The following is a 27,157-nucleotide window of genomic DNA, read 5'->3' as shown; positions in this document are numbered from 1 at the left end:
ATTGTGGTGAGTCTACTTTGAAGGCCTGTCAATGCATCGCACATTCTCTGCTGCTGCTCAACATTTCTCCTTTTCATTGACGGCCGCCGGGATACAGCATCTGTGTACAGCTGAGCAGAGCTGAGAGAGGCTTCGCCCTCCGATGTGGACTCTCCACTGCTATCCCTGTCTCCACCATCTGCTCTTGCTCATTTGTGAAGTGTGAAAACCCAACTTTCTGTCTTGCTGGTCCCACTGAAGTGTGAGTATCTGAGCTGGTGCATGGTCTGCATGATTCCTGTGATGGTGCACCCTCAGAAGAACTCAACTCTTCTGAGTGCTTGTCGCCTGCCACGTCCACCGACTCCTGCTGCATGCGTGAAGGCCCTGTGGGAGTTAAAAGACATAGGGGGAGAAATTTGGTGGAGCCGCAAACGGGGCGCCAAGCTCGCCTGGGCGCCGGAATTAGCGCAGCGATCGGAGCAGTTGCGACCGCCGGAAATTCAGCTTGAGCGCCCCAAGAGGGACACGGGGCGAGGCTCGAGGCGCTCCGCGTCCCTCTTAGGGCACTGAAACTGAATATTGCAGCGCAACGTGCTGCAGCGCCACACACAGCGGCACGGCGCGCTGCGGTACTGCAGGCCTTCCTCCCATTCTTAAGGGGGGAGGGGCCTGCACCAGCACGATCGGAGATCGCGAGTGCCGGCAAAAGAGCCCAGCACCGAGGAGAAGTGCCGGGCTCTCGGAAAACAGCTGGCACTGCCGCGGGGGGAGATCAGGAGGCCGGGGACGGAGGTGCTGGCAGGCGGCCGCCGAAAAAAAACGGCCGCCCCGCACCTCCACCTTAATTTGCGCCACTGCCACCACAGGTAGGCCCCGTGAACCGGGCGCGATTTGCGAACGGCGCTACAGAGGCGGGCACTACCGAATATCGAGATCGGGGCGGTAGCGGGGCGCTGCGCACACCAATGACGTCATCGGTGGCGGCGCAGCGCAACAGGCTATCGCCGCCATTAGCGCCCCAGCTAAATATCGCGGGAGGCGTGGCCAGTGGCGCTAAAGCCACTGAGTGCCCTCTTTAGGCGCTAACTGGTGGCGCAGCCCACCGAATTTCTAGGCCATAAAAGACATGAATTGGGCCTGGCAAAGTAAGAAGGTTGCACATTTATCATGAAGATGATCATATTTCACACTCTGTTGAAACCAAGTCAACATGACAGATGCCGTATGACATGTGGGTGGCTTTAATTTAATGTGTCACCGGGTAGCTGGAAGCTCCCGTCTCCCCCTCTCTGATAGCCAGGGGCGCTGAAACGGTACGTATTTCCAGTGCCGCCTCCTCCGCAGTTATGAGCTGCGTGATCGGTAGAGGGACCCCTCTGGTTCTCTCCTTCTCCCTGGTGCTCTGTGCTCTCTTCTCCTGCAATGAGGGAAAGAAGTGACCGGTGAGTGTAATAGCATGTATTCATCCGATGGTTGGAGTGCATTTGATGAGGGTGACTATAAGGGAGAGACATGACATTGCATAAGGATGAGTGAGAGTGGTGGATGGATAGATGGGGATGTGAGGAAGTACATACAAAGAGAAGGATGGGTGCATTTGCAGGATAAGTGGGTGTGAGGGGTGATGTGATGCTGTAGGCATGAGAAGGCAGAGTGACAAGGTGGGGTGATGCACACAGCAGGATGTAGGTGAATGTGACACTCTACTCTCCTTTCCTGCCCTGCTTAGGTCATTAAACCACTTTCTGCATTGAATCCAGGAGCGTGGCACCACGCTCCTGCTGCTGACCTCCTTGGCAACCTCCAACCACGCATTCCTTGTCTCAGTAGCAGGCTTCTTCCCCCCGTTTCCCCACCCCCCCCCGCCCCGTTGCTAGGGAAGGGTATCGCTCTCCTACTCCTCACAGCTCCCCAGCAACGCAGACAGGGAGGTATCTGCGAAGCAGGACGCAGCCTTTTCCTGTCTTGACTCCATTGCAACACTTCCAGTTCTCTGACAGCCAACTCCAACTCTTTAAAGTTGCAAGCTTGGAGTGTCCCTTTAAATACTGGAGTTGAGATTGCATCATGAGGGTCCACATCACGGCCGCTGATTGGACGGGAAACCCCAAAGTAAAATGATAATGAGGTAGCTGAGTTAAAAAGCCACTGACAGATGCACTTAACATTTCCAGGTCTCCCACGCGCTATTGGACCCTGGCTCCTAGTAAGTCAGCACATTAAAATCCAGCCCTAAGAAGCACCACAAAACATCAAAACAAATAGTGAAATGGAAATGGTAGAAACTTGAGCACTTTACAAGCTGTGCAACGCAAAGTTCATTCATTTTGTGAAATAGTCAGGTTTTTAAAATTCATTCCTGGGATGTGAGCGTCGCTGATAAGGCCAGCATTTATTGCCCTTGAGAAGGTGGTGGTGAGCTGCCTTCTTGAACCGCTGCAGTCCCTGTGGTGAAGGTACTCCCATACTGCTATTGGGGAGGGAGTTCTAGGATTTTGACATGGCAATGATGGAGGAATGGCGATATATTTCTAAGTCAGGTTGGTGTGTGACTTGGAGGGGATCTTTGAGGTGATGGTGTTCCCATGCGCCCACTGCCCTTGTCCTTCTAGGTGGCAGAGATCGTGGGTTTGGGAGGTGCTGTTGTAGAAGCCTTGGCGAGTTGCTGCAGTGCATCTTGTAGATGGTACACACTACAGCCACGGTGCGCCAGTGGTGGCGGGAGTGAATGTTTAAGGTGGTGGATAGGGTGCCATCAAGCGGGCTGCTTTGTCCTGGATGGTGTTGAGCCCCTTGTGTTGTTGGAACTGCACTCACCCAGGCAAGTGGAGAGTATTCCATCACACTCCTGACTTGTGCCTTGTTGATTGTGGAAAGATGATCAGCCATGATCTCATTAAATGGCAGAGTGGGCTCGAGGGGCCGAAATGCCTACTCCTGCTCCTATCTTCTATGCTTCTATGAAAGGCTTTGGGGAGTCAGGAGGTGAGACGCTCATCGCAGAATATCCAGCCTCTGACCTGCTCTTGTAGCCACAGTATTTATGTAGCTGGTCCAATTAAGTTTCTGGTTAATGGTGACCCCTTGGATGTTGAGGGGGTTTTGGCGGTGGTAATGTCAAGGGGAGGTGGTTAGACTCTCTCTTGTTTGAGATAGTTATTGCCTGGCACTTGTGTGGCGCAAATGTTACTTGCCACCTATCAGCCCAAGCCTAAATGTTGTCCAGGTCTTGCTGCATGCAGGCATGGACTGCTTCATTATCTGAGGAGTTGCGAAAGGCACTGAACACCGTGCAATCATCAGCGAACATCCCCACTTCTGACCTTATGATGAAGAGAAGGTCATTGATGAAGCAGCTGAAGATGGTTGGGCCTAGGACACTGCCCTAAGGAACTCCTGCAGCGATGTCCTGGGACTGAGATGATTGGCCTCCAACAACCACAACCATCTTTCTTTGTGCTAGGTATGACTCCAATCAGTGGAGAGTTTTCCCCCCGATTCCCATTGACTTCAATTTTACAAGGGCTCCTTGATGCCACACTCAGTCAAATACTGCCTTGATGTCACTCTCACCTCTGGAATTCAGCTCTTTTGTCCATGTTTGGACCAAGGCTGTAATGAGGTCTGGAGCCGAGTGGCGTTGGCGGAACCCAAACTGAGCATCGGTGAGTAGGTTATTGGTGAGTAAGTGGTTTACTTCCTGCCGGTAGCACATCAAACCACAAAATTGGCAATCCTATTTAGCACAACAAAATGTTCCATCTGGACATCTGGCTTAGTTGTCAGATACTTCTTAAGCAATCACACATAATTGGAGACATGGCTCTGGGGAACTGGTTCCTCTATCACCATCTTTTTACTGGATCCACTCACTCAGGCCTCTTCCTCACTCTCACTGCCACTAGCAGTTGCATCCTCCTGCACAGAATCAGTAATTTCAAGACAGAGAACTTCCTTATCAATGCCCACAATTGATTCAAACCTCGTGTCTGCTGGAAGTCACAACAGAGAACTCATGCGCTAAGAGATTTGTAGCTTTGGTCTCTATGTGGGACGCTCGACTATGTCAGATGTGGCTGCTTTCCCTGCTGGTGAATTTACAACATCGAAAGCAATTGCCAATGGATTCTGCTGTCAGCTGCTTCCATGGTGAATAGAACGTGTGGATTGGCTGCAGAACTTCCAAAAAAAAAAGTGCATGCAAGCATCATGCACAGCAATCACTTTTTGGACCAAATATTTCTTGTAATGCTGTTTCAATACATAAATCACACCAGTACCCATTGGCTGGATCATGATCATGTTTGAGAGTGGAAATATTAGCTCAGTCACATTTAAACATCGGCACTTCGTGTGAGCCCAGTAGTTGAGGACAGTTCTGCTTTGCGATGTTGTGCTTCAGTCAATGTGATGCACAGAATCATAGAATGGTTACAGCACAGACGGAGGCCATTCGGTCCATCGAGCCCGTGCCGGCTCTCTGCAAGAGCACTTCAGCTAGTCCCGCTCACCCACCCTTTCCTCGTAGCCCTGCAAAATTTTTTCCTTCAGGTACTTAGCCAATTCCCTTTTGAAAGCTGTGATTGAATCTGCCTCCACCACCCTCTCAGGCAGTACATTCCAGATCCTAACCACTCGCTGCGTAACATTTTTTTCCCTCATGTTGCCTTTGGTTCTTCTGCCAATCACCTTAAATCTCTGTCCTCTGGTTCTCGACCCTTCTGCCAATGGGAACAGTTTCTCTCTATCTACTCTGTCTTGATCCATCATGAATTTGAACACCTCTATCAAATCTCCTCTCAACCTTTTCTGCTCTAAGGAGAACAACCCCAGCTTCTCCAGTCTATCCACGTAACTGAAGTCCCTCATCCCTGGAACCATTCTTGTAAATCTTTTCTGCACCCTCTCTAAGGCCTTCCTAAAGTGCAGTGCCCAGAATTGGACACACTACTCCAGTTGAGGCCGAACCAGTGTTTTATAAAGGTTCACCATAACTTCCTTGCTTTTGTACTCTATGCCTCTATTTATGAAGCCCAGGATCCCGTACGCAGCTAGACCTCAAAAAGAACACCAGTCATCCACGTGCTTTTTTTGTTTCTGTAGGTGACTAGGACAGTAACACCACTTAAACGCTCGGGATTTTTCAAGCCCCTAATTACCAGCAGCTTTATTTTTCTCCCTCCACCCCCTAGTGAAAACCAAGATGGTAATTTGCTTCTTGGCTTTTTTCTCATCTGAGCATTTCAATGAATTTTCTATGGGAGGGTTTTCTTGCACAATTTCCATTTGAATTATCAGATAATTTGAATTAATCAATTTCAAAATAAGAAACTGTACAGGAAAATAATGCCACTTGCCCTTTTTATGTATATATATACACATATATATGATATATTAAATCACCAGCAAAATTTTATTTTCTTAATACTGACTGGATTGATTGCTGGCTTTGATAACTCAAAAGGAAAGATGCTGAATGTTGTGATCTTTCCAAATTTTACCCCCTCACTGATGTTGCAAACTTGGTGCTATGCTTAAAAATCAAAACTGCACTCCATCAATGGCTCAGTTGCTAGTTTCACTGAACTGTGTGGAATTATGGCCCAGTACAAGTCAACACCTTCAAGAGAAAAGGGGGGTTGGGGAAACAACAGGCCCATTCGGAAGTCAAGTACCCTAGCATTATAGCAGCAGGATTGTTTTTATAAATACTTTATCACTGACATATTGCTACTACAAAAATGCTAAGCTAAAATAGTTGACATTGTATTCAGATAGCAAAGTTTTCAAGCAATAAAATAAGTTAATGCCTGTACGTATAGTGTTTCTGTAGTTGAATAATGTACTATTTTCTCCTCAGGTCTGTGCAGAAGAAAAGACAGCCACACTCTCCAACCTGGCTCACATGATGAGCCTTTATAGCACACACAGTTATTCACGAGACAGTGCAAATTGGATTAATGTGGTTTGCAGATACCTCCATGATGCGTTCTCAGATATCACCTTTAACCTGGTCACTTACTTAGCTGAGGTAATTTATCTTTTGTCTACTTACTTGAGATGTTGCTTTGTAGAGGATGACAAGGTGGAAGCTTGGAAGAATTACTAAACTACATTTTTTTTAAATTACTTGTTGGCTGGTGTTGGTCAAGAACCAGGACTTCTTTACCCTATCTGTGCTGAAACTGCTGATTCATCATGTCACTCTCTTTCAGCTAATTGACAGGTTCCCAGAGCTCTGTCCTCTTTCCCTGTTTCTCTCATCAATTACATTCTCCATTTATCATCCAACACTATCACACCCTTTTGCTGATGATTTCACTCTATATTTATCAACTTCCTTCAGATCACATGCTTTCAATGTACGTAACCTCTATCACAATGGCATTTAGATGTCCTTTAGTGGGGAAATGAAAACTTGTTTCTTTCAATTCTATACAATCTACTTACCTTTCTACATCCACTATTTGATGGCCTGCAGTAGTGGAACTATAAAAATAATGGATATCTATAACATATTAAATTTGCTATGCATGTCTTGCACTCCGTATTTGGGGATCACCAATCTGTGACACACATTTACACCCACAACTGCACACCTCTATCAATGGATGGAGCATCATAACTCCAGACTCTGCAAATCCCCGTACCTATACCTACAATGCACTCTGAGGGAAATTCGCTTTGCTGTGATTTTCTGTGAGCAAAGCTATAGGAGATCCAATAATTTTACTTAAAATTTTAAGAAGCAAAATGCATGATGGCAGAATTTAGCAAGCCACTACTTACTATGTAGAACTGATGTTTGTGACATCAGCTCTGCCCACATTTTGTGTTGATAGCAATTCATTCAAATATATTTTTTAAAATGCTATGATTTTTAGTGCATAAATGTACACAGAAATGGCTGTAAAGGTATTATCTCTCTATTTACAATTTCTCTCCACAGCTATTAGAAAAGGGCCTAATTAGTATGCAGCAGTCATTACTACAAATTATATATAGCCTTCTGAGTTATATTGACCTGTCTGGAGCTCCAGTAAAACAATTCAATTTGGAGATCATGAAGATCATTGGGAAATATGTGCAGGTGAGTCATAATGAAGTAATCTTGTGCTGAAGGTTATTTCTTTTGTTAGATGTGGTACAACTATCTGGAGGAAATTATAATTGTTGAAGTTCTTGCCTTATAATCTTTTAAAATAAGATGGGAGCATAAGAGTGCATCACTACTGAAGTATATGAAAAATTAATATTTTGATTTATTTACACAGACTATTTTACCAATAAAATATCTCTGCAATATCCAACCATAGCTTCGTCACACAAATTCATGGTTTCAGCCAGAATGATAAAAGCTTTCAATTTGTAACTAGAGATTTAGTCACTCAAACCACCTACTACCTTTGTAAGCATTGTGCGTCAGCCTGATACTTGGGGGAAACACCTTGCAGCAATACAACATTTCACTATGTAGGCTAGAAACCAAAGTCCATAGTCTGTACACGTCTCGGTTCCTTAGAATGGGTGAGTTACCATTGGCGAGAAGCGGCATAAAGTTGCAGGTCTTTCTGAGAATATTTAAATTACAGCTTTAAACTACATCTTTGCTTCATTTGTGTTGTATGATTGTATTCAGAAAAAAAATAGTTTGAGAAAACGGGCACAATTAGCTTCATTTTAAGTCTTGTTTCCTATGTAAACTGTATTTAGAAAGCAAATGTGTTTATTACATTATAACATTACGTGGGATTTTTAGTTGACGAGAGCTCATACATGGGATTATTTGGCCTTTTGTGCCATCTTCTAGTTTAAAGAAATCTCAAAAATTGAGACACAAGTTCTTGCATTTCAAATAAGTCTGTGCCATGTCATAAAATATTTCCATCCTGTGAGCACCCAAATCACAGCGGATTAAAATAATGAAAAATGAATCCAGACAACTGGTTTTTATGTATAGTGCTTTTTCACAATGTAGATTTGTTGCCTCAGGATGACTTCAATTCAGCATTTATGGCAGTGGGGGAACAGATAAAACAACACACATTTCCACTTCAAAATGTATACCTTAAAGGGGATTTTGCTTTTTGCTTTGATTTGCTTCTAAAGAGTCACCCTTTGGAATGCATTGAGCTTGAGGCTGGCAGGAGGAGAAATGAAAGCATTCCGACTTTTTATAAAGCATGTTGTTTGCTCCTCTATATTTCTTTTCACCTTGTACATTTTTATCTTGTCACTGGAATACATCCTTAGTTAAAAATATATAGCAGGTATATAAAATGCTATTCAAAGAGCCAGTAAATAATTGGATGAGAAGTCGGGTGTTTGAGACAGTGATCTTAATAGCAAGGCACTTTAGTTATTATGTTGTTATCTGGAGAAGCCTGTTAATGTAGTGAATGTTTCAGTGATTGCTTTAATTTTGGACTATATTTGGACTTGCTGTTGTCCTCTATGGTCATTTAACCCTAAAAGGATTTTGATGGAATTTCAGCTGTCAGTTGAGTGCATGCAGTTGCCAAAGGGAATAATAAATTGGATAGGGTCATAGCAGTGGACAGAGTGTGGAGGCAAGAAATTTTGATTTGTTAAATTACAGGATGTCCAACAGACATTGATGAAGGAAACATTTCACATTTTGAAGAATATTTTGTGCAAATGTAGAAAAATACTTGCAGAAAACAAACTCTGCTGTCAATCAAATCAGACTTGGGGCACAAGAGGGTGAAATTTACATTTTACAGCCTTCTTACTAGTTAAAGAAATAGAGCCATCCACATATTTATTTTGGGTTGATCTTACTCAGAATAATTTCACCAGTTAATTTGCATTATGTGTGGTTTGTTTGGGTATTACTTATTCAGCAAAATAAAATATAAAATCATCAATTTAAAAAGAGAAGAGGAAAGACTAGCCCGTTTTAGCTTTCATCACACTGTAGATACGTTCACTTTGGCTCATTGTTGTTGTAACAAGAACATAAAAACCTCCACGTAAATTTGTGGGAGTATTTCATTTTAAAAACCATGGTGGGGTGGGAGTGGCTTATCATTTTGGAACATGGGACATTGTTCGTGGAGTGATGAGAACAGCTTCATGCCCACGATTCCCCAAAAGCTGATTTTTAATTTGGAGTCATGCTGGGTGAATAGAGGCAATGTTGTTTTTCACAGTATAGGGCAGAGAATCAGAGGGAAAGTTACTCCCAGTAACCCTCAGAACCTCCAATCAACTGGTTTCAGAATGGTATTGTCCGAAGTTTGGGAACAAGGTCGCGGATAATGTATGGCGCAGGGAAAAATCAGTGTTGCCCTCCAAGAATAGCAGCACGTAAACTCTTTTGCAGTCTTATTATTTAACGGTCTCTTTTTATTTTCATTTTAATCATGCTGCTTCATTTTTGGATTTGATAAAGGAGATTTAGTGTCTCATTTGCTTAAATACAAGTCTTTCTCAGTTCCCATGCATCTGCATAAAACCAGGTCCTATTTTAACTAGTTATCCCACTAAAGAATCAGCTTTAACTTAATCGCTGCAAAATCAGTGCAAGGACATAACTTTAGCCTGCTGCTATTCCCACCTCAGTTAAAGAACTGTAAGAAGGTAAGGTTCTCTGATAAACCAACCTGAACATTGTGTGAGGTACAGCCTAAACCTGATCAGTCAGTCATCAATATAAAACTCAGCAGGTCAGGCAGCATCTGTGGAGAGAGAAACAGAGATAATGAGATAATGACCGCGATTTTGTTATCGGTGTCGGGTTGGGTGCGGGGCAGCTGGTTTCCGGCTTCCAGTCCCGCCCCCAGCTGCATCCACTCCACAGATGTGATTTTACCTTGATTGACCTTGTTAAGCCCGCCCTGCGGGCTTTCCGGCCAATTAACAGGAAGCAGGTCTGATGACGTCATTTGATGACGCGTCATCTGCCGGTTTCCTTAAAGGGACCATGCACAATTTTATTTTGACAGTTGATTTCTCAGTGTTTGACAGCATTGAGGTGCTGAAAACACTGACAATCACTGCACAAAGGTGAACTCTTGCACCCAGGCTCTCCATTGACTCCCTCAAATAGATGGCAGAAGCGATCTGTCACTGGTGAGAGAGGTTCTCCCAAGGAGGTGACACTGGACATATAGTTGGATTTAAAAACTTGTAAGCTAAAGAAATCTGTAAATGTTTTAAAAATGCAGTACCTGACATTTTCTTTGCTCTGATACTCACCACTTCTGCAGCTGTCATCTTTTCACAAACATTACACCAGACTCACAACACGCCACACTTACTTGGCGTGGTGTCCGGATGTCGGGAAACCCGACCCAAAAGTGGGAAAATCCAAAAACAGACTGAAAACTACTGGCAAGTACCTGTTAATAGGCAGGTAATTGCTTTTAATCCGCTTCCCGCTGCTAGGTGTCGGGTCCATTCGCAAATCGGGGACCCGACACTTGGGAAAACTGTTTGGAGGCGGGTTGACGGCGGATTCCGAACCCGCCGTCAATCAAATCAAATTTAACCTCTGACCCGCCTCCAAACCCGCCCTCTGAGCGCCGGCAAAATCGCGGCCAACATTTCAGGTCGATGATCTTTCATCAGAACTGAAATATTAACTCTGTTTCTCTCTCCATAGATGCTGCCTGACCTGCTGAGTATTTCCGGCATTTTCTGTTCTTATTTCAAATTTCCAGCATCCGCAGTACTTTGCTTTTGTATCAATGTAAAACTGTTCTCTTAACCCCACTGGGGCTATAAAGTCGCAAAACTAACTAGGTCACACATTTCTTAGCTAACAATTTTGTCACATTGCAATCATATGCTGTAATCAGGTTTCAGTGCGTTATAAGAACATAAGAAGTAGGCCAATCGGCCCCTCGAGCCTGCTCTCCCATTCAGTAAGATTATGGCTGATCCAATCTTGGCCTCAACACCGCTTTCCCGCTCTCTCCCCATACCCTTTGACTCCCTTGTAGTTCAAATGTCTGTCAATCACCACCTTGAATATATTCAGTGACTCCGCCTCCACAGCTCTCTCTGGTAGAGAATTCCAAAGATTCACGACCCTCTGAGAGAAGAAATTCCTCCTCCTCTCTGTCTTAAATGGGCGACCCCTTATTCTGAAACTATGCCCCCCTAGTTCTAGATACCCCCACTAGGGGAAACATCCTCTCCGCATCCACCCTGTCAATCCCCCTCAGAATCTTATATGTTTCAATAAGATCACCTCTCATTCTTCTAAACTCCAATGAGTATAGGCTCAACCTTTCGTCATACGTCAACCCCTTCATCCCAGGAATCAACCTAGTGAACCTTCACTGCTTCCAATGCAAGTATATCCTTCCTTAAATATGGAGACCAAAATTGTACGCAGTACTCCAGGTGCGGTCTCACCAGCGCCCTTTAAAGTTGCATCAAAACTTCCCTACTTTTATACTCTATCCCCTTGCAATAAAGGCCAACATTCCATTAGCCTTCCTAATTACTTGCTGTACCTGCATGCTAACTTTTTGTGTTTCATGTACTAGGACCCCCAGATCCATTTGTACCGCAGCATTCTGTAGAGTCTCTCCATTTAAATAATAATTTGCTTTTTCATTCTTCCTTCCAAAGTGGATTACCTCACTTTTTCCCACATTATACTCCATCTGCCAAATGTTTCCCCACTCACTTATCCCTTTGCAGGCTCTTTGTGTCCTCCTCACAACTTGCTAACCCACCTATCTTTGTATCATCAGCAAATTTGGCTACAGTACACTCGGTCCCTTCATCCAAATCATTAATATAGATTGTAAATAGCTGAGGCCCCGGCACTGATCCCTGTGGCACCGCAATAGTTACTGATTGCCAACCCGAAAATGACCCATTTATCCTGACTCTCTGTTTTCTGTTAGTTAGCCAATCCCCTATCCATGCCAATATATTACCCCCAACCCCGTTGAAATTGTCTATTGGCAACGAATGCAGGATAAATAAGCTTTCTGAGTCTATCTGTACAATCAGTGTTTTATTTATTTTATTTAGAGCCCATACTGGAAGGAAGCACTTAACATTCTGAAATTGGTGGTGTCTCGTTCAGCCAGCCTTGTTGTGCCGGATGAGGTGCATAGATCAAACTACGGAGGGGATTCCTCTACATCTCCTGAAATTTCCTTCACAAAAATTTGGAACAATGCTTCAAAAGAATTGCCTGGAAAGACTCTAGATTTCCATTTTGACATCTCTGAGGTATGTAACTGCTGGTTATGGGGCTTAAAATAATTATGCTTATTGCTGATAAATTCATTAACAGTGATCCCCCTAGCCATTGTTTGTCAGTGCCCTACCACGGACCAATTAAATCATTTTTATTTGAAATTTTTTGTTTTGTTTTACATTTATAGCACATATCTATGTTAGTACTGAAAAATCTGGATAAAGCTTTTGCCCTTGTGTTGCATTGGAGGTCTACAGTTGCAGAGCTTACCTTGGGAATGTGAATGTTTTCATTGTGTGTACAGCAGAGAAAGTTCACTGAAACCATTTCTGTAAGTCTACTGTGCTGATTTAACTTTAATGCCATTTTGATTTTAATAGACGCCAATTATAGGACAGAAGTATGGTGACCAGCACAGTGCTGCATGCAGAAATGGAAAGCCAAAAGTCATTGCCGTCACTCGAAGTACTTCTTCTACATCATCAGGATCCAACTCAAATGCCTTAGTGCCCGTCAGCTGGAAAAGGCCACAGCTATCCCAGGTACAGTGGACTCCACTCAAAGCAAACTCCTTTGGTCTGGAAATGTCATACCTTCCCAAAACCAGTGCATTAAAAATGTTGTTGGTTTTTCCGGATATTGGTTTGTCTGAATATACTGAAGACTTTGGCTGCACAGCAATTCCAGCAGGCGAGCTCCAACTCCATTATCAAAGTCCCCTCTCTGCTCTCTCCAGGCCTACACGATACGATAGATAACTATTTCTAGCAAATGAAACTGGGCTGATGAGTCTATTATAAATGGCTTACACTGTAACCCCATATAAATATATACTTCAGGTCGATTTATTTATATTAAAAAGTAAAATTTTGTTTTTCCTATTGACGTATTGGTATTGTAAGTCCTGTAAAATAGCTATAATATTGCAATTCCAGTATTCTAATGCTTAATTAAATTTGCAATTAAAAGTGTACTGTATTTACAGATTAATTATGCCAATCATCCTTTGCTTAATAAAAACATTAATTGGGTTATAATGTACTCTTATCTCTATAGCTGATATTTTAAAACAAAACAATAATCGTTTGAGTTTGCTCTAATGTAGCTGTAACCCAGCAGATCCTACCTCTCCAGGAGTAATGAACACAATTATACCTGTCACAGTTCCAATGTCTATCATAAGTGCACTGTCCATCACATCTGTCACAGGTGCACTGTCCATCACATCTGTCACAGGTGCAATGTCTAACATTTCTCACAGGTGTAGTGCCCATCAGATCTGTCACCGTTCCAATGAAAGCCTGTAAATTGGGGTCAGAAAGCAACTGAGTAGAAATGCACAGTAACCTATATTTAAAAGTGGCCCTAAACAATTATTATCCATTAAATTATATATTGCTGAAGAAATGTTTTCTTGAATATAAAGAAAATTATATGGCTAGGAATCCAACCCAGCCTCACATGATGAAAGTTCCTCTGTCTACTGGCCGTCGGGGACCTGCATGAAATGAGTTTTGGGCCGTTTCGGTGGAGTTCCCAGAAGGCATGGGTCCGTAGGACAGAACTTCTAATTCATAATTCAGCACTAATTGGCAATCTTATTCAAAGCTGATGTGGAAAATGGAAACTCATGCTCGTGCACTAGTGGGTGCTCTTCAGAGCTTGTGATGTAGATATTGGGCCAGAGGAGAGGGAACTTGACTTGACTCTCTGCATTTAACCTATGCTATAACTGACCTAGGAGTTCTTAGATGCTGACACTAGGGGGGGAAAATTCAGTTGGTAGCGCCTCCCGTTAGCGCCTTAAGAGGGCGCTAAGTGGGGCGCAAACCAACTAGCGCCTGGGCGTGGCACTACCCACGCCTCCCGCAAAATTCAGCGTGAGGTTAGTGGTGGCGCTAACTGGTAGCGCCCTGTGGCGCTGCGCCGCTGGCGATGATATCATTGGTGCGCGCAGCGCCCCGCTCACGCCCCGGCCACGATCTTCGGGAGCGCCTCCGATTTACCGCCGGACGCTATGTCCGACGGGGTCAGGGGGGCGTACCTGCGGCCGGGGAGGCGCAATTTAAAGGCGAGGTGCGGGGCGGCCATTTTTTTGCTGGCCGCCTGCCAGCACCTGCCTGCGCTCTCGTCCCCGGCCTCCTGAAACCACCCCCGCCCCCCCCCCCCCCCCCCCCCCCGCGGAGTGCCGGCTGCGCTCCAAGAGCCCAGCACTTCTCTTGGGTGCCGGGCTCTTTTGCCTGCACTCCCGATCCCTGGGGGCCCAGCTGGGCCCCAGGTCGCGCTGCACAAGGCCCCTCCCCTTTAAGAAGGGGAGGAAGGCCTGCAATACTGCGGCGCGACATGTTGCAGCGTGTGGCGCTGCAGCACGTAGCGCCACTATATTCACTCGCAGCGCCCCAAGAGGAAGGCGGGGTGCTTCCAGTAGTGCCCCGCTTCCCTCTTGGGATGCAACCACTCAATTTCTGGCGCAGGGACGCTAATTTTTCTGGGGCGCTACTTCTAGCGCCCCGGCGAAGTTAGCGCCTCAATTGGGGCGCTACACAATTTTTAGCCCTAGATGTCTGAACTGGATAAAATTTCATTTCCTCGGACTCACGCTCCTTGATGAACACACAAATTCACCAAAAATTAGTCAGAGCTAAAGTACAGATTTATATGTTGCCCCAAATTGGTTGGGCTATACAAATACTATAATGATAATAACAGCATGCATTGATATAGTGTCTTTAATATAGATAATCACAGAAGATCTGTTTATCACCTGATGATCCATTAGTTTACATGATGTATTCAACAGTTTTTTTTTCTCTGGTCTCCACATATTTCCATTCGTGTAACCAACAGTTATTTTGTTACAGTACAGTGAGGGAGCCTTCGGTAATGGATATTGCTGTGCAGCACCATCAGTACAAGAGAACCATGATAGTCTGACAACAGACGTAAAGCTATTTTTTAAAAAGTTCACATTCTGACTCAGACTCTGCTATCTCTGCAGAAATATATATGAAGTACAGGCTCGTGAAGTAGCCTGTTCATAGTCAAAATGTAATCTGGTCAGATTCTAAGCTTGAGGTACTTTAGTTTGATTTCATAAGTTTAAAAAAAATGTTTTGAATCTTTTAGCATTTGTGTGTTTTATTTTAGAGGAGAACAAGAGAGAAATTAATGAATGTACTCTCACTTTGTGGCCAAGAAGTTGGTCTCCCAAAGAACCCATCAGTAAGTTAAACTTTTTCATTCTATCTAAAGTATATTTCCAATTGACAGTACTGTACATTATTTTTAAATAAAACCTTCTTTGTTTGAATATAGCTTTACAATAGCTCTTTAAAATGTTGTATCTTCTGTCTTTGGAAGGTGCTGGAAAACCATTTTATTCATAAGAACAGCAGGAGCAAACAAGGACAAGAACAGACTCTGCCCATTGACTTTACCCCTCCAGTATTTTTAACTCGCGCAACCTAGCATCTAACTGCCACCGGAATTTCAACACCAAGTTACACTTAATAGCAAGACTTTACACATTTAGACTTAATCTGAGGGAGCTGACAGAGATAGGGAGGATTTTGGGTGCTGAGGTGCAGAGTCTTGGGCAGTAACCAATCAAGATGTCTTTGGTCTTGCAAAGATTTAGGACTTACTAGCTAAACAGTCAGAAAACACAGTAATGCCCGCAGTGTCAAGAGGGGTGGTAGAGATGTAAAGCTGGTTATCAGCATACATGTGAAAGCTGACCTGCCTAATAATGATGTCATCAAGTGGCAAGGAGAAGAAGAGGGACAAGTATTGACCCTTGGAGCATGCTTAATGTATACATAAGGGAGGAGGATGAAATACAGGAGACGTATTCACTGCGTTGGGACAGGTAGGAGCAGAACCAAGCTATGCAGAAAAAGGAGGTTGATGACAAACGTCAGATCTAGAATACAGTAGAAAACCAGGCAGAATACAGAGAGTGAAGGGGGTAATTGTAAAAGGATATCAGAAGGGCAATGACAGAGTGTGAGAAAAGATTAACAGGTAACATAAAAGGGAACCTAAAAATCTTTTAGAAACATATATAAGAATTAAAAGGATAGTTAAAGGAATGATGGGGCCAATTAGGGACAAAAAAAAAATCATCTTGAGGAGGCAGAGGGCATGACTGAATGCCTCCACAAAAAGATACTGAATGAGTACTTTGCATCTGTCTTCACAAAAGAAGAGGATGAAGTTAATGTCACAGTTGAGGAGGAGGGAGTATAGATATTGGATAGGATAAAATAGAAAGGGGGTGCTAAATAGGTTGGCGTCACTCAGAGTTGACAAGTCACCTGATCCAGATGGGATGCATCCTAGATTGCTGAGGGAAGCAAGGGTGGAGATAGCAGAAGATCTGACCGCAATCCCCCTTGGATATGGGAGTGGTGCCAGAGGACTAGAGGATTGCAAACGTTACACCCCTGTTCAAAAAAGGGGCGAGAGATAAACCTTGTAACTACAGGCAATGACTATCTCCAAGAAGAGAAAGTCTAACCACCTCACCTTGACATTCAACGGCATTACCATTGCTGAATGCCCCACCATCAACATCCTGGGGGGGTCACTATTGACCAGAAACTTAACTGGACCAGCCACATAATTTTTTTTTTTTTTTTTTTTTAAATTTGTTTATGGGATGTGGGCATCGCTGGCAAGGCCAGCATTTATTGCCCTTGAGAAGGTGTGGTGAGCCGCCTTCTTGAACCACTGCAGTCCGTGTGGTGAAGGTACTCCCACAGTGCTGTTAGGGAGGGAGTTCCAGGATTTTAACCCAGCGACGATGAAGGATCGGCGATATATTTCCAAGTCAGGATGGTGTGTGACTTGGAGGGGAACTTGGAGGTGGTGGTGTTCCCATGCGCCTGCTGCCCTTGTCCTTCTAGGTGGTAGAGGTCACAGGTTTGGAGGTGCTGTCGAAGAAGACTTGGCGAGTTGCTGCAGTGCATCTTGTAGATGGTACACACTGCAGCCACGGTGCGCCAGTGGTGGAGGGCGTGAATGTTTAAGGTGGTGGATGAGGTGCCAATCAAGCGGGCTGCTTTGTCCTGGATGGTGTTGAGCTTCTTGAGTGTTGTTGGAGCTGTACTCATCCAGGCAAGTGGAGCGTACATGACATTGGATGATGAGGTTAATAATGAGAAGTGCATTTAAAATAAAAAAGGGGATGTATTAAATAAACTAATCAAACTCAAAAGAGGATAAAACCCCTGGTCCGGATGGATTGCATCCATATTTTCAAAGAATCTAGGGAAGAGATAGCAGAGGCATTACTATGCATATTTAATAATTCGTTAGAAAAAGGTGTAGTGCCAGAGGATTGGCGGATAGCTAACATAATACCGATATTTAAGAAGGGGGATAGAACATGTCCAGGGAATTATAGACCAGTCAGCTTAACATCGGTGATAGGAAAAATAATGGAATCCCTACTGAAGGAGAAAATGGAAGAACATCTAGAAACCAAAAATATAATAATGAATAGTCAGCATAGATTTCAAAAGGGAAAGTCTTGCTTGACCAACCGTATTGAATTTTTTGAAGAGGTAACAGAGAGAGTAGACAATGGTAATGCAGTAGATGTAATTTATCTGGATTTTCAAAAGGCCTTTGATAAGGTGCCCCATAATAGACTGATGAACAAGGTCAGAGAATGCGGAGTCAGGGGACAAGTAGCAGAATGGATTGCTGGCTGACTTCAGGACAGAAAGCAGAGAGTAGGAGTAAAGGGTAGCTATTCACAGTGGCAGAAGGTGGGTAGTGGTGTTCCACAAGGATCAGTGCTGGGACCAGTGCTGTTCACAATTTATATTAATGATTTAGACTTTTGGAATCAAAAACACAATTTCTAAATTTGCGGATGACACCAAATTGGGGGGGATAGTCAATACTGCGGAGGACTGCAACAAGTTACAGGAGGACATTAATAAGCTTGCAGAATGGCCATATAATTGGCAAATGAAGTTCAACACAGAAAAGTGTGAGGTATTACATTTTGGTAGGAAGAATAGGGAGGTCACTTATCACTTGGAGGGTCTGAGTCTAGTTGGGGTAGAGGAACAAAGGGATCTCAGAGTACAAATACACAGATCACTAAAAGGTGTGACACAGGTTAGCAAGGCCATAAAAAAAGCAAACCAAGCACTAGGGTTTATTTCTAGAGGTATAGAATTGAAAAGTAGGGAAGTTATGCTAAACCTGTATCGAACCCTGGTTAGACCACACTTGGAATACTGTGTACAGTTCTGGTCGCCATATTATAAAAAGGATATAGAGACACTGGAGAGGGTGCAGAGAAGATTTACAAGGAGGATACCAGAAATGTGAGGGTATACATATCAGGAAAGGATGAACAGGCTGGGTCTCTTTTTTCTCTTGGAAAAAAGAAGGCTGAGGGGTGAACTATTAGAGGTCTTTAAAATTATGAAAAATTTTGATAGAATGGATACAGAGAGAATGTTTCCATTTGTGGGGAAGAGCATAACTAGAGGCCATCAATATAAGATAGTCACCAAGAAAACCAATAGGGAATTCAGGACAAACTTCTTTACCCACAGAGTGGTGAGAATGTGGAACTTGCTACCACAGGGAGTGGTTGAAGCGAATAGTATAGATGCATTTAAGGGGAGGCTAGACAAGCATATGAGGGAAAAGGGAATAGAGGGTTATGCTGATAGATTTAGATGAGGAAAGACGGGAGGAGGCTCGTCTGGAGCATAAACGCTGGCATGGACTGGTTGGACCGAATGGCCTGTTTCTGTGCCGTATATCCTATGTAATCCACAGCTCTTGTCCTTGATTGTTCAGATTCCTTATCACTTCCTCCTTCCTTTTTTATGTTCCTCTAGTTTTATTTAGTATCTGAACCCGGTTATATTTTTATTTTTTATTGATGCAGTATATAAAGATAAATGAATCTTTTTAGTTCAAATTAATCTGTTCAGTCCCATTGACAAAGCTTATAAATCAAAATATCATTAAGACTTGAAACACAACTTCTGCCAGTCCATGTAGTTCCCCGGGAGAAGGTAAATTGGGGAAAGAAAACCATCTAGGTTCCTGTCACACTCTTCGTGGTACCCAGGTATAGGGTATCTTTGGTACAGAGTTAGGAGCTGGTCAGGTATCCAGCCTCAGACAATGAAGGGTGGCACAAGGAGGCCTAAAGATTGTAGAAACATGTTTTTGCAAATGTATGATATGTCAGTGTATAATTGCAAAACACTATTTTTTAGGTTGTATTTTCATCCAGTGAAGACCTGGACATTGCAGAACAACAGACAAGTTTAATCTCCACAACCGAAGATCCAATCAGAGAAGAGGAAGTACTAGTGGAGGACACTAACAGTGAACAGCAATTTGGAGTTTTAAAGGATTTTGATTTCTTAGATGTCGAACTGGAAGATGCAGAGGTAAGAAACTTCTACAGTGGTTTAAGATGGCAAACTAAAATCACACAATCTTTTATTGTATTGCACCAAGAACATGGTCATCAAGTTAATTATCACAAAAGGAAAATGGCATTGCAGTATTATAGCAAAGTTGCACTTTATTGGTCTTGAAGCAATATAAAGGACTTGGAGATTCCATAAAACATAAATTACTCTGGCCTACAATTTTGGTCACCATTGAAAGTGATTGTTATTTTCCCTTTTGAAATTTAGTAAAACAAAAAGTTGGTTATCTTGACTTCAAGTATTTATTTGAACTAAATAAATCAAAAATAGAACAAAAGTCCACTGTGCAAAGTGACTTGAAGACGTCATAGGAACGTGAGTGGGGCATTGAACCATATGAACTTGCGTCATCATTTTGTTGGCCATAGCAGTTCTTTTTAATCCCAATTCTCTATCCTTTCTCCATATCCGTTAATACCTTTACAATGACAACTCACATTTATATAGCACCTTTACTGTAGAAAAATGTCTCCAGACACTTCACAGAGTCAGCCAAAGAAGGAGTCTGGAGAATACAAAGGCATAAATAAGGATTTCACCAGCAGATGAGCTGAGGTAGGGATGGCGGTAGAAGTAGTTGGTCTTTGTGATGGAGAGGTTGTGGAGTAGGAAGCTCAGTTTGGGGTTGAATGGGGTGACGAAATTGAGAACAGTCTGGTTCAGTCTGAGGCAGGGCCAAGCAGGAGAATGGAATCAGTGGCAACAGTATCGAATTTGTGGTGGGGACCAAAGATAATGGCTTTGGTCTTCTCTGTGTTTAACTGGAGGAAATTGTGGCTCATCTACTTTCGAATTAGATTTCGCTTTTAAATACCCTGATTGATTTGACATCTATGGCCTTCTGAGGCAGTGCATCCCACGTTCTTCCAACCCTTTGTGTGCAGAATTTTTTTTCTGGATTCAGCTTAGATTGAAATTTAAGATTATATCCCTATGTCAGCTTGGCTCAGTGGTATCACTTCTGAGTCAAAAGGTCCTGGGTTCAAGCCCCACTGCAGGATTTGAGCATATAATCTGGGCTGACATTTCAGTGCGGTACTGAGGGAGCGCTGCACTGTTAGAGGTGCCGTCTTTCACATGAGATAATACACTGAGGCCCCAACTACATATTCAGGTGGCTGTATAAGATCCCATGACACTATTCAAAGAAGAGTGGGGAAGTACTGAACCTGCACCAGCAAAATAGATTAACTGGTCATTTAAATCATTGCAAATTGTGGGATCTTGTGTACATATTAGCTTCTGCATTTGCCTACATAACAGTGATTACACTTCTGGAGAATGTCACCGATCGCTATGATACACACTCTGTCAGAGTTTATCTACAGTGTATTTTCTCACATTTTAACTAAAAAGGTAGTGGGCCTACGTGGTACATTGTCTTGGTATACAAGCAGACTGCCAGAGAATGGTCGTGGCTGCCATATGTTCCCAATCTCTCGGGCCTTCTATTGTAAGGCAAGCTGAGACGAGCTGATTTCCCCAGAGAGAAAAGGAAAGTCAGGGAATTAACAAGTCAAAGGCTCCTCCTATTGACTTTGGTTGAGGATTTGAAACATGTCAGCCACCTGTCTTACTGGAGCTCTAATAGGATAGGGAAAAAAATAACTTGAAAACTGGAAGAACGGGGTATTAAAAAGTGATTTGATCCCATTTAGTTTCTTGGCTGACTAATTACTTTGTGATTAATAAAACTAGGGATACAGTATATTCATTTAAACTAATACTTTGAGTTACGGACCTTTAAAATATAGTACGCTATTTATTATTTCAAAAAGCCAAATGCTATTGTATATTTATCCTTTATTACTTGTTCAGGTGAACAATTTTCCACATGCCTTCTTACCATTGATTTAGCCTCAATTTAAAGGCCATATTTTATATCATAGAATTGCAAAATGACTTTCTGTAAACAAGGGTTTATGAAAGCAATAAATAAAAGTGAATTTGTAAGTATTTGTTGTGTTGATACTACAAACCAGTTCTACAATCTGATTTCTTGGCGTAGAACATCACAAATTTTACCCTTCAGACTGCAAAAATTAAAATGTTATATCTTCAGAGCAGGATTTTGGTGCAGTAGGTTCACAACACAATCAATTGTTTTTAAATAACAGACTGCTAGTCAAAGGAGCAAGTGTCCAACTTGAAATTTGGTGTTTAACTTGTAGCTCCACAAATACAAAAAAAGAAGGGTGATGTTATGTTGTTTATCTGTACTTAAAAACTCATCACCAGATCCTAAACATGCAGGAATGACGTATGAGGAGAGATTGGGACGATTGGGCTTGTACCCGCTGGAGTTTAGAAGAATGAGAGGGGACCTCATTGAAACTTATAAAATTCTAACAGGATTAGACAGACTAGATGCAGGAAGGATGTTCCTGATGGTCGGGGAGTCCAGAACCAGGGGTCACAGTCTAAGGATAAGGGGTAGGCCATTTAGGACAGAAATGAGGAGGAATTTCTTCACCCAGAGAGTGGTGAACCTGTGAAATTCTCTACCACAGAAGGCAGTGGAGGCCAATTCATTAAATATATTCAAGAAGGAGTTGGATATATTTCTTAAGGCTAAAGGGATCAAGGGATATGGGGAGAAAGCAGGGACCGGGTACTGAAATTGGATGATCAGCCATGATCGCATTGAATGGCGGAGCAGGCTCGAGGGGCCGAATGGCCTACTCCTGCTCCTATCCTCTATGTTTCTATATATTCCTAAGCATTCTCTCTGAATGCTGAACTGTTTTACATCCTAAGTAACTGACTCATTTTTTGGATGTTCATCAAATATGTTAGGTGATATTCTTTGGGATCATTAAGAGGAAAAAGCATTTTGAAAACAACTTGGACTATATTGAACGCTAAGTTATTACTTAAATTACAAAAAATATAAATGTGTTCATGAAAAAGAAGTATTTTTACACCAATTAATGTTCCTTTGGTATTCAGTTTGTTGGAAACAGTGTGCTTTGCTTCTAGCATTTATTGTACTGACTTATGATCTCTGTCAAATAAAAACTTGAAATTCAAACAACTAGATTGATTGTCTATAAATATATATGTTATATTACTGTTGTTTATGTGCTGATTAAATAAATATGCTTGATAGTCAAAAAAATTCAAACAATATCTTTCTGTCATCTAAGTTTAAATGAGCATGTTGGGAACTTTCTATATGTAATTATTGATTTAACTCCTTAACTATGACAGTAAAGATTAGACTTTCCTCCATAAAAATTGATACCTTGGGCAGAAAAGTGGAGGAGGAAAGACAAAAATATTCTAACCGAAATTGTTTTAGAATTAACCTGGTCATGACCTCCTGAGGGTAGGACTTCAACCATGAGCAGATGAAAACTGCCATGTTTTCCAAAAACAAATGAGCTCAACAGTGTGGCAAGAGCAGCCCGTCAGATGTGAAGTCTGAGCAGTTCTACTACCATAAATGTTAGCAGTAGTTAAATAATTTAGGTTAAATATTTTTTAATCCAGTGTAATCTCCAGATCTATTAGTGGTATGTAAAAGTACTCTATAATTATGTTGCAATATACTCGCAACATCTAATGGTAGAAAATCAGTATAGCACAACTTCATTTTTGTCATGCATTTGCTTACTGGTAACTTGAAAACAAATGCTATGCCACCACAAGGTGATGCCTTTAAATAGCATATGCAGCTTATGAAGAACTGGTAAAAAGATGAGCTGCACATGAGCATATGTTTTGTTGCCTAAAGTGTCGCACCCTAACTAAACTGCCTGTTAAATTCAATGTAATTGATGTTTGTTGAGATTAAGGCATACTCCTGTTTCTTACATCGTGCCAAATATTTCTCTTTTCTTACTTTTTAATGCTGGTCATCTCTTTTCCTCATTGCTAACCAGGAGCTGCAGGTAAGTTGCAGCCTGGTGCAGTGTTTGTTGAGTTACTGTCTTGTGTGTGATAAATGTTGAATGTTCATGGTATAGTATTACTGTGTAGGCCCTTAATGTTTTGTTTATATTTGTGTGCAAATTTTGGCCGTTTCTAGGACATGCCTATACATAAATGTAAAAAACAAAATGAACAAACAATACATTGATGTAAAGTACCAGCTAACTTATGAATTTTTTATGGACAATTTTTAATGTTAAATAGTATAAAATATGTTTAACTTTTGTAAATAGATTAGTTATGTACTTACAGAAAGTACCATTATAGATGATAGCGAGCTATGTGTTAATTAATGTGGTTGACTGCATGTTTAGTGTATTGTTGCACACTCTATCACTTGTGGGTATTTTAGTAAATCACTAAGGATTTGCAGCTGTGCAGTGTGTTATGGGAATAAGCTACTTTCAGCACAACACTTGTAATATACAATCCCATAATGCTCTGGTAGCATTTATGTTGATCCTATGAAACACAGTTTTAAGAAAAATCCTGATGGTAAGAAGTAGTGAATTTATAATAAAACTGTTGCAGGGTGAAAGCATGGACAACTTTAACTGGGGTGTGCGGAGGCGTTCATTGGACAGCATTGAGAAGGGAGATACACCATCACTCCAGGAGTTCCAGTATTCAGGAAGCACACCCAGCTTAAACTTGACCAATCAGGAGGACACTGATGAGTCATCTGAGGAGGACGTACTGACGGCTAGTCAGATATTAACCCGGTCACAGATAGTAAGTCATTGTTTTTCTCTTGTCTTTTTTATATTTATATTTATGTTTCACACGATCACACAAACTGCTTCAGCTGTAAGAGACTAACTACAACTAACACAAATATTTATTCTATGCAAATTGCTGTGGTTAATATATTTTGCTCACTGGGGCTTTGCTGATGGTTCTGGACAGGGACATATGTACTTTAATTCTCTGTAATTAGCAAAATTGAAAATTTTCCAAACGCTGCTTCCATAAGATAATGTTATTATTGATGCAGTGTAACGGTATAGACTATTATTACCTAGTACTGGAAAATCTGGCATTAAATTTGGTCAGCTGTATATTTGACCCAGCACCACAGAGTTCTAAGATTACAAGACTCTGCACCTGGCACAGAATCTCGCTCAACTGGAGAATTATAGATACATTGAACTTTAGGAGGATGTGAATCACCAAGATTTTTGTCAATTCAATTCCTATTTTGATATTTTCCCAAAATATCCATTATTTTAACAATCTGGCTACTCGTGTGTCATATGTAGTATTGTAAGCTACTTTAAATCTTTGCTTCTCCGAAGAAAATCTGTTTTCTTAACATGTATTAAAAAAATCAGTAATTAGGATTGGGAAAGGAAATACATGAATTACGTATTTAATACAAAAATTTGCACGAAATACACATTTTAAAGTGTGTTTAGGAAACTTTGTTAAAAAATTACATACAGGAATGTTTATAAGACTAAATCCCATACTATATTATTTAAGTTTATAAATTTCCTTTGTTTTTTTCCGTTTGGTTTTTGTTTGATGACATTGGGGAAGCCCAGTGTCTCCTTATTGGTTTATGTAGAAAAGGCATACTACTGTTTGTTTTTTGCTGGTGTTATTTTTTCCCTTCCAAGTCCCCTTGTCTGGCCCCTAATGTTGCCTGCAGCTATTTTGTTTCTTCACTTAATTGGTAGTGCGATTTCTCCACAGCTACCATCAATGCACAGTGGGACTATTCTTGCTGGTTTGTTTCTTTGTATAGTGTGCAGAAGGCATCATGATCTTGATGGATTGAAACAAAATGGTTAACTAAGTAAAAAGAAAAATATTGCTGGTGCTGGAAATCCAAAACGTGAACAGAAATGTATTTTCCCTTGGATACAGAACAATGAAGTTTCCAGAAAACGATAGAGTAATTTGCGTTCTGCAGTGGGACAGTTCAAAACAATCATCATACTAAAACTAAACCATTTTGCTGACCCTTTCTTTCCAGTTCATTTCTTCGAATATAGTTTCAGCAATCCAACCTGCAGCTGACAAAGTCTGTTGGATCACATCACAGTTTTTCACTGTGTTTAATTTGTTTGTCTTTATACAAGATTCATTAACATTGTCATAAAAGAACCTGTGATGTTCAGAATCTCAAGTTTTCAGTTGCAGTCAGAACTGGATTGCCGATCACACAAGAAGGTAGTGTAGCTGCTTCAGCTGTAAGAGACTAACTACAACTAACACAAATACTTATTCTATGCCAATTGCTGTGGTTAATATATTTTGCTCACTGGGGCTTTGCTGATGGTTCTGGACAGGGACATATGTACTTTAATTCTCTGTAATTAGCAAAATTGAAAATTTTCCAAATGCTGCTTCTATAAAATAACGTTATTATTGATGCAGTGTAACAGTATAGATTATTATTACCTAGTACTGGAAAATCTGGCATTAAATTTGGTCAGCTGTATATTTGACCCAGCACCAGAGTTCTAAGATTACAAGACTCTGCACCTGGCACAGAATCTCGCTCAACTGGAGAATGAGGTAATCTGGTGCAGAAGTCAGCGCAACCATTTTGCAGCGCTTCTGATTTCCTGAACATTGATGTTAAATGGATCTTGTAGAATCACAGAATGATACAGCATAGAAGGAGACCATTCGGCCCATTGTGCCTGTGCCGGCTCTTTGGTAGAGCTATCCAATTAATCCCACTCCCCTGCTCTTGCCCCATAGCCCTGTAATTTTTCCCCTTCCAAGTACTTATCCAATTATCTTTTGAATGTTGATGTTTACCACCACCACCCTTTGAGGTAGTACATTCCAGATCACAACTCATTGTGTAAAAAAAGTTTCCTCATGCTGCCTCTTTTGCCAATCACATTAAATCTGCACTACAGTTATGCACGACTCTGCACTGAGAGCAATTTTGAGGCTTAGCTATCAAGAAGAAAATAAAGAAATACTGCTTGATCAAGAAGACAGGAAGCTTTTCTCCCTGGTCTCTACTGATGATTACCTGAACCAGCTGCTATAAGCTTTAGGAAACCAATGTATTTTTACATTTTTCTTTTTTATTCCTTCCCCCTGTTGGGCAGCAAATGGGTCCACTTGGCACATTGTCCAAAAGGCTCAGCTGAAATTGAGAGCTTATTGGGAAGAGAACAACATCTCAGTAGACTAATGACCTGGACTACCAGGTTGCCGCTGATTTATCTGCTTATAAAAACTTCAGCAATTTGCGAAGATGGCTGTAGAGCTGTCACGGTGTAACTTACTTATGGCTTTATTCTCACTTGTAATTTCCTGTATGCTTCCCTTAGCTAAACAGTGATTCAGCAACAGATGATGCTGTACCAAACCATGTGGATTCCCTGATGCAGTCAAGGGACACAGCAACCAGTGTGGTGTCTGAAGAAGCACCATTGCCCAGAGCTGAGACCCCAAATTTAGAGACACCTCTTCCAGATAGCGCTAACAACCAGCTGCCTGAGGTGGGAAGCAATGTGGGTAGAAATATGGGTTGGTGCATGGCTGATTTGGGATCTTTCTAATGCCATTTATTCCTTGTATATTTCTGCACTGAAAGTTGATCAGACAT

The 27,157-nt window shown here is 41.9% G+C and overlaps 1 protein-coding gene across 9 annotated transcripts in view; it reads left to right on the top strand.

Moving 5' to 3' along the window:
* Positions 1 to 27,157, top strand: part of fryl (furry homolog, like) — a 599,764-nt gene that overhangs the window by 487,151 nt on the left and 85,456 nt on the right. For 8 of the 9 annotated variants that reach the window (XM_085969926.1, XM_085969925.1, XM_085969924.1 and 5 more), the window contains 8 exons: positions 5,843 to 6,013; positions 6,932 to 7,072; positions 11,998 to 12,201; positions 12,550 to 12,711; positions 15,317 to 15,391; positions 19,426 to 19,602; positions 24,112 to 24,312; positions 26,880 to 27,050. In XM_085969926.1, the coding sequence (XP_085826052.1) occupies positions 5,843 to 6,013; positions 6,932 to 7,072; positions 11,998 to 12,201; positions 12,550 to 12,711; positions 15,317 to 15,391; positions 19,426 to 19,602; positions 24,112 to 24,312; positions 26,880 to 27,050 (1,302 nt within the window). The remainder of the gene's footprint in view (positions 1 to 5,842; positions 6,014 to 6,931; positions 7,073 to 11,997; positions 12,202 to 12,549; positions 12,712 to 15,316; positions 15,392 to 19,425; positions 19,603 to 24,111; positions 24,313 to 26,879; positions 27,051 to 27,157) is intronic. The other variant, XM_085969927.1, reaches the window with a different exon arrangement.

This window comes from Somniosus microcephalus, chromosome 2 (genome assembly GCF_052327205.1).
Source record: "Somniosus microcephalus isolate GS21.2 chromosome 2, FLI_Smic_1.0, whole genome shotgun sequence".
NCBI classification, from domain to species: domain Eukaryota; kingdom Metazoa; phylum Chordata; class Chondrichthyes; order Squaliformes; family Somniosidae; genus Somniosus; species Somniosus microcephalus.
The sequence above is the reverse complement of the archived record's forward strand: the minus strand, read 5'-3'. Positions and strand labels throughout refer to the sequence as shown.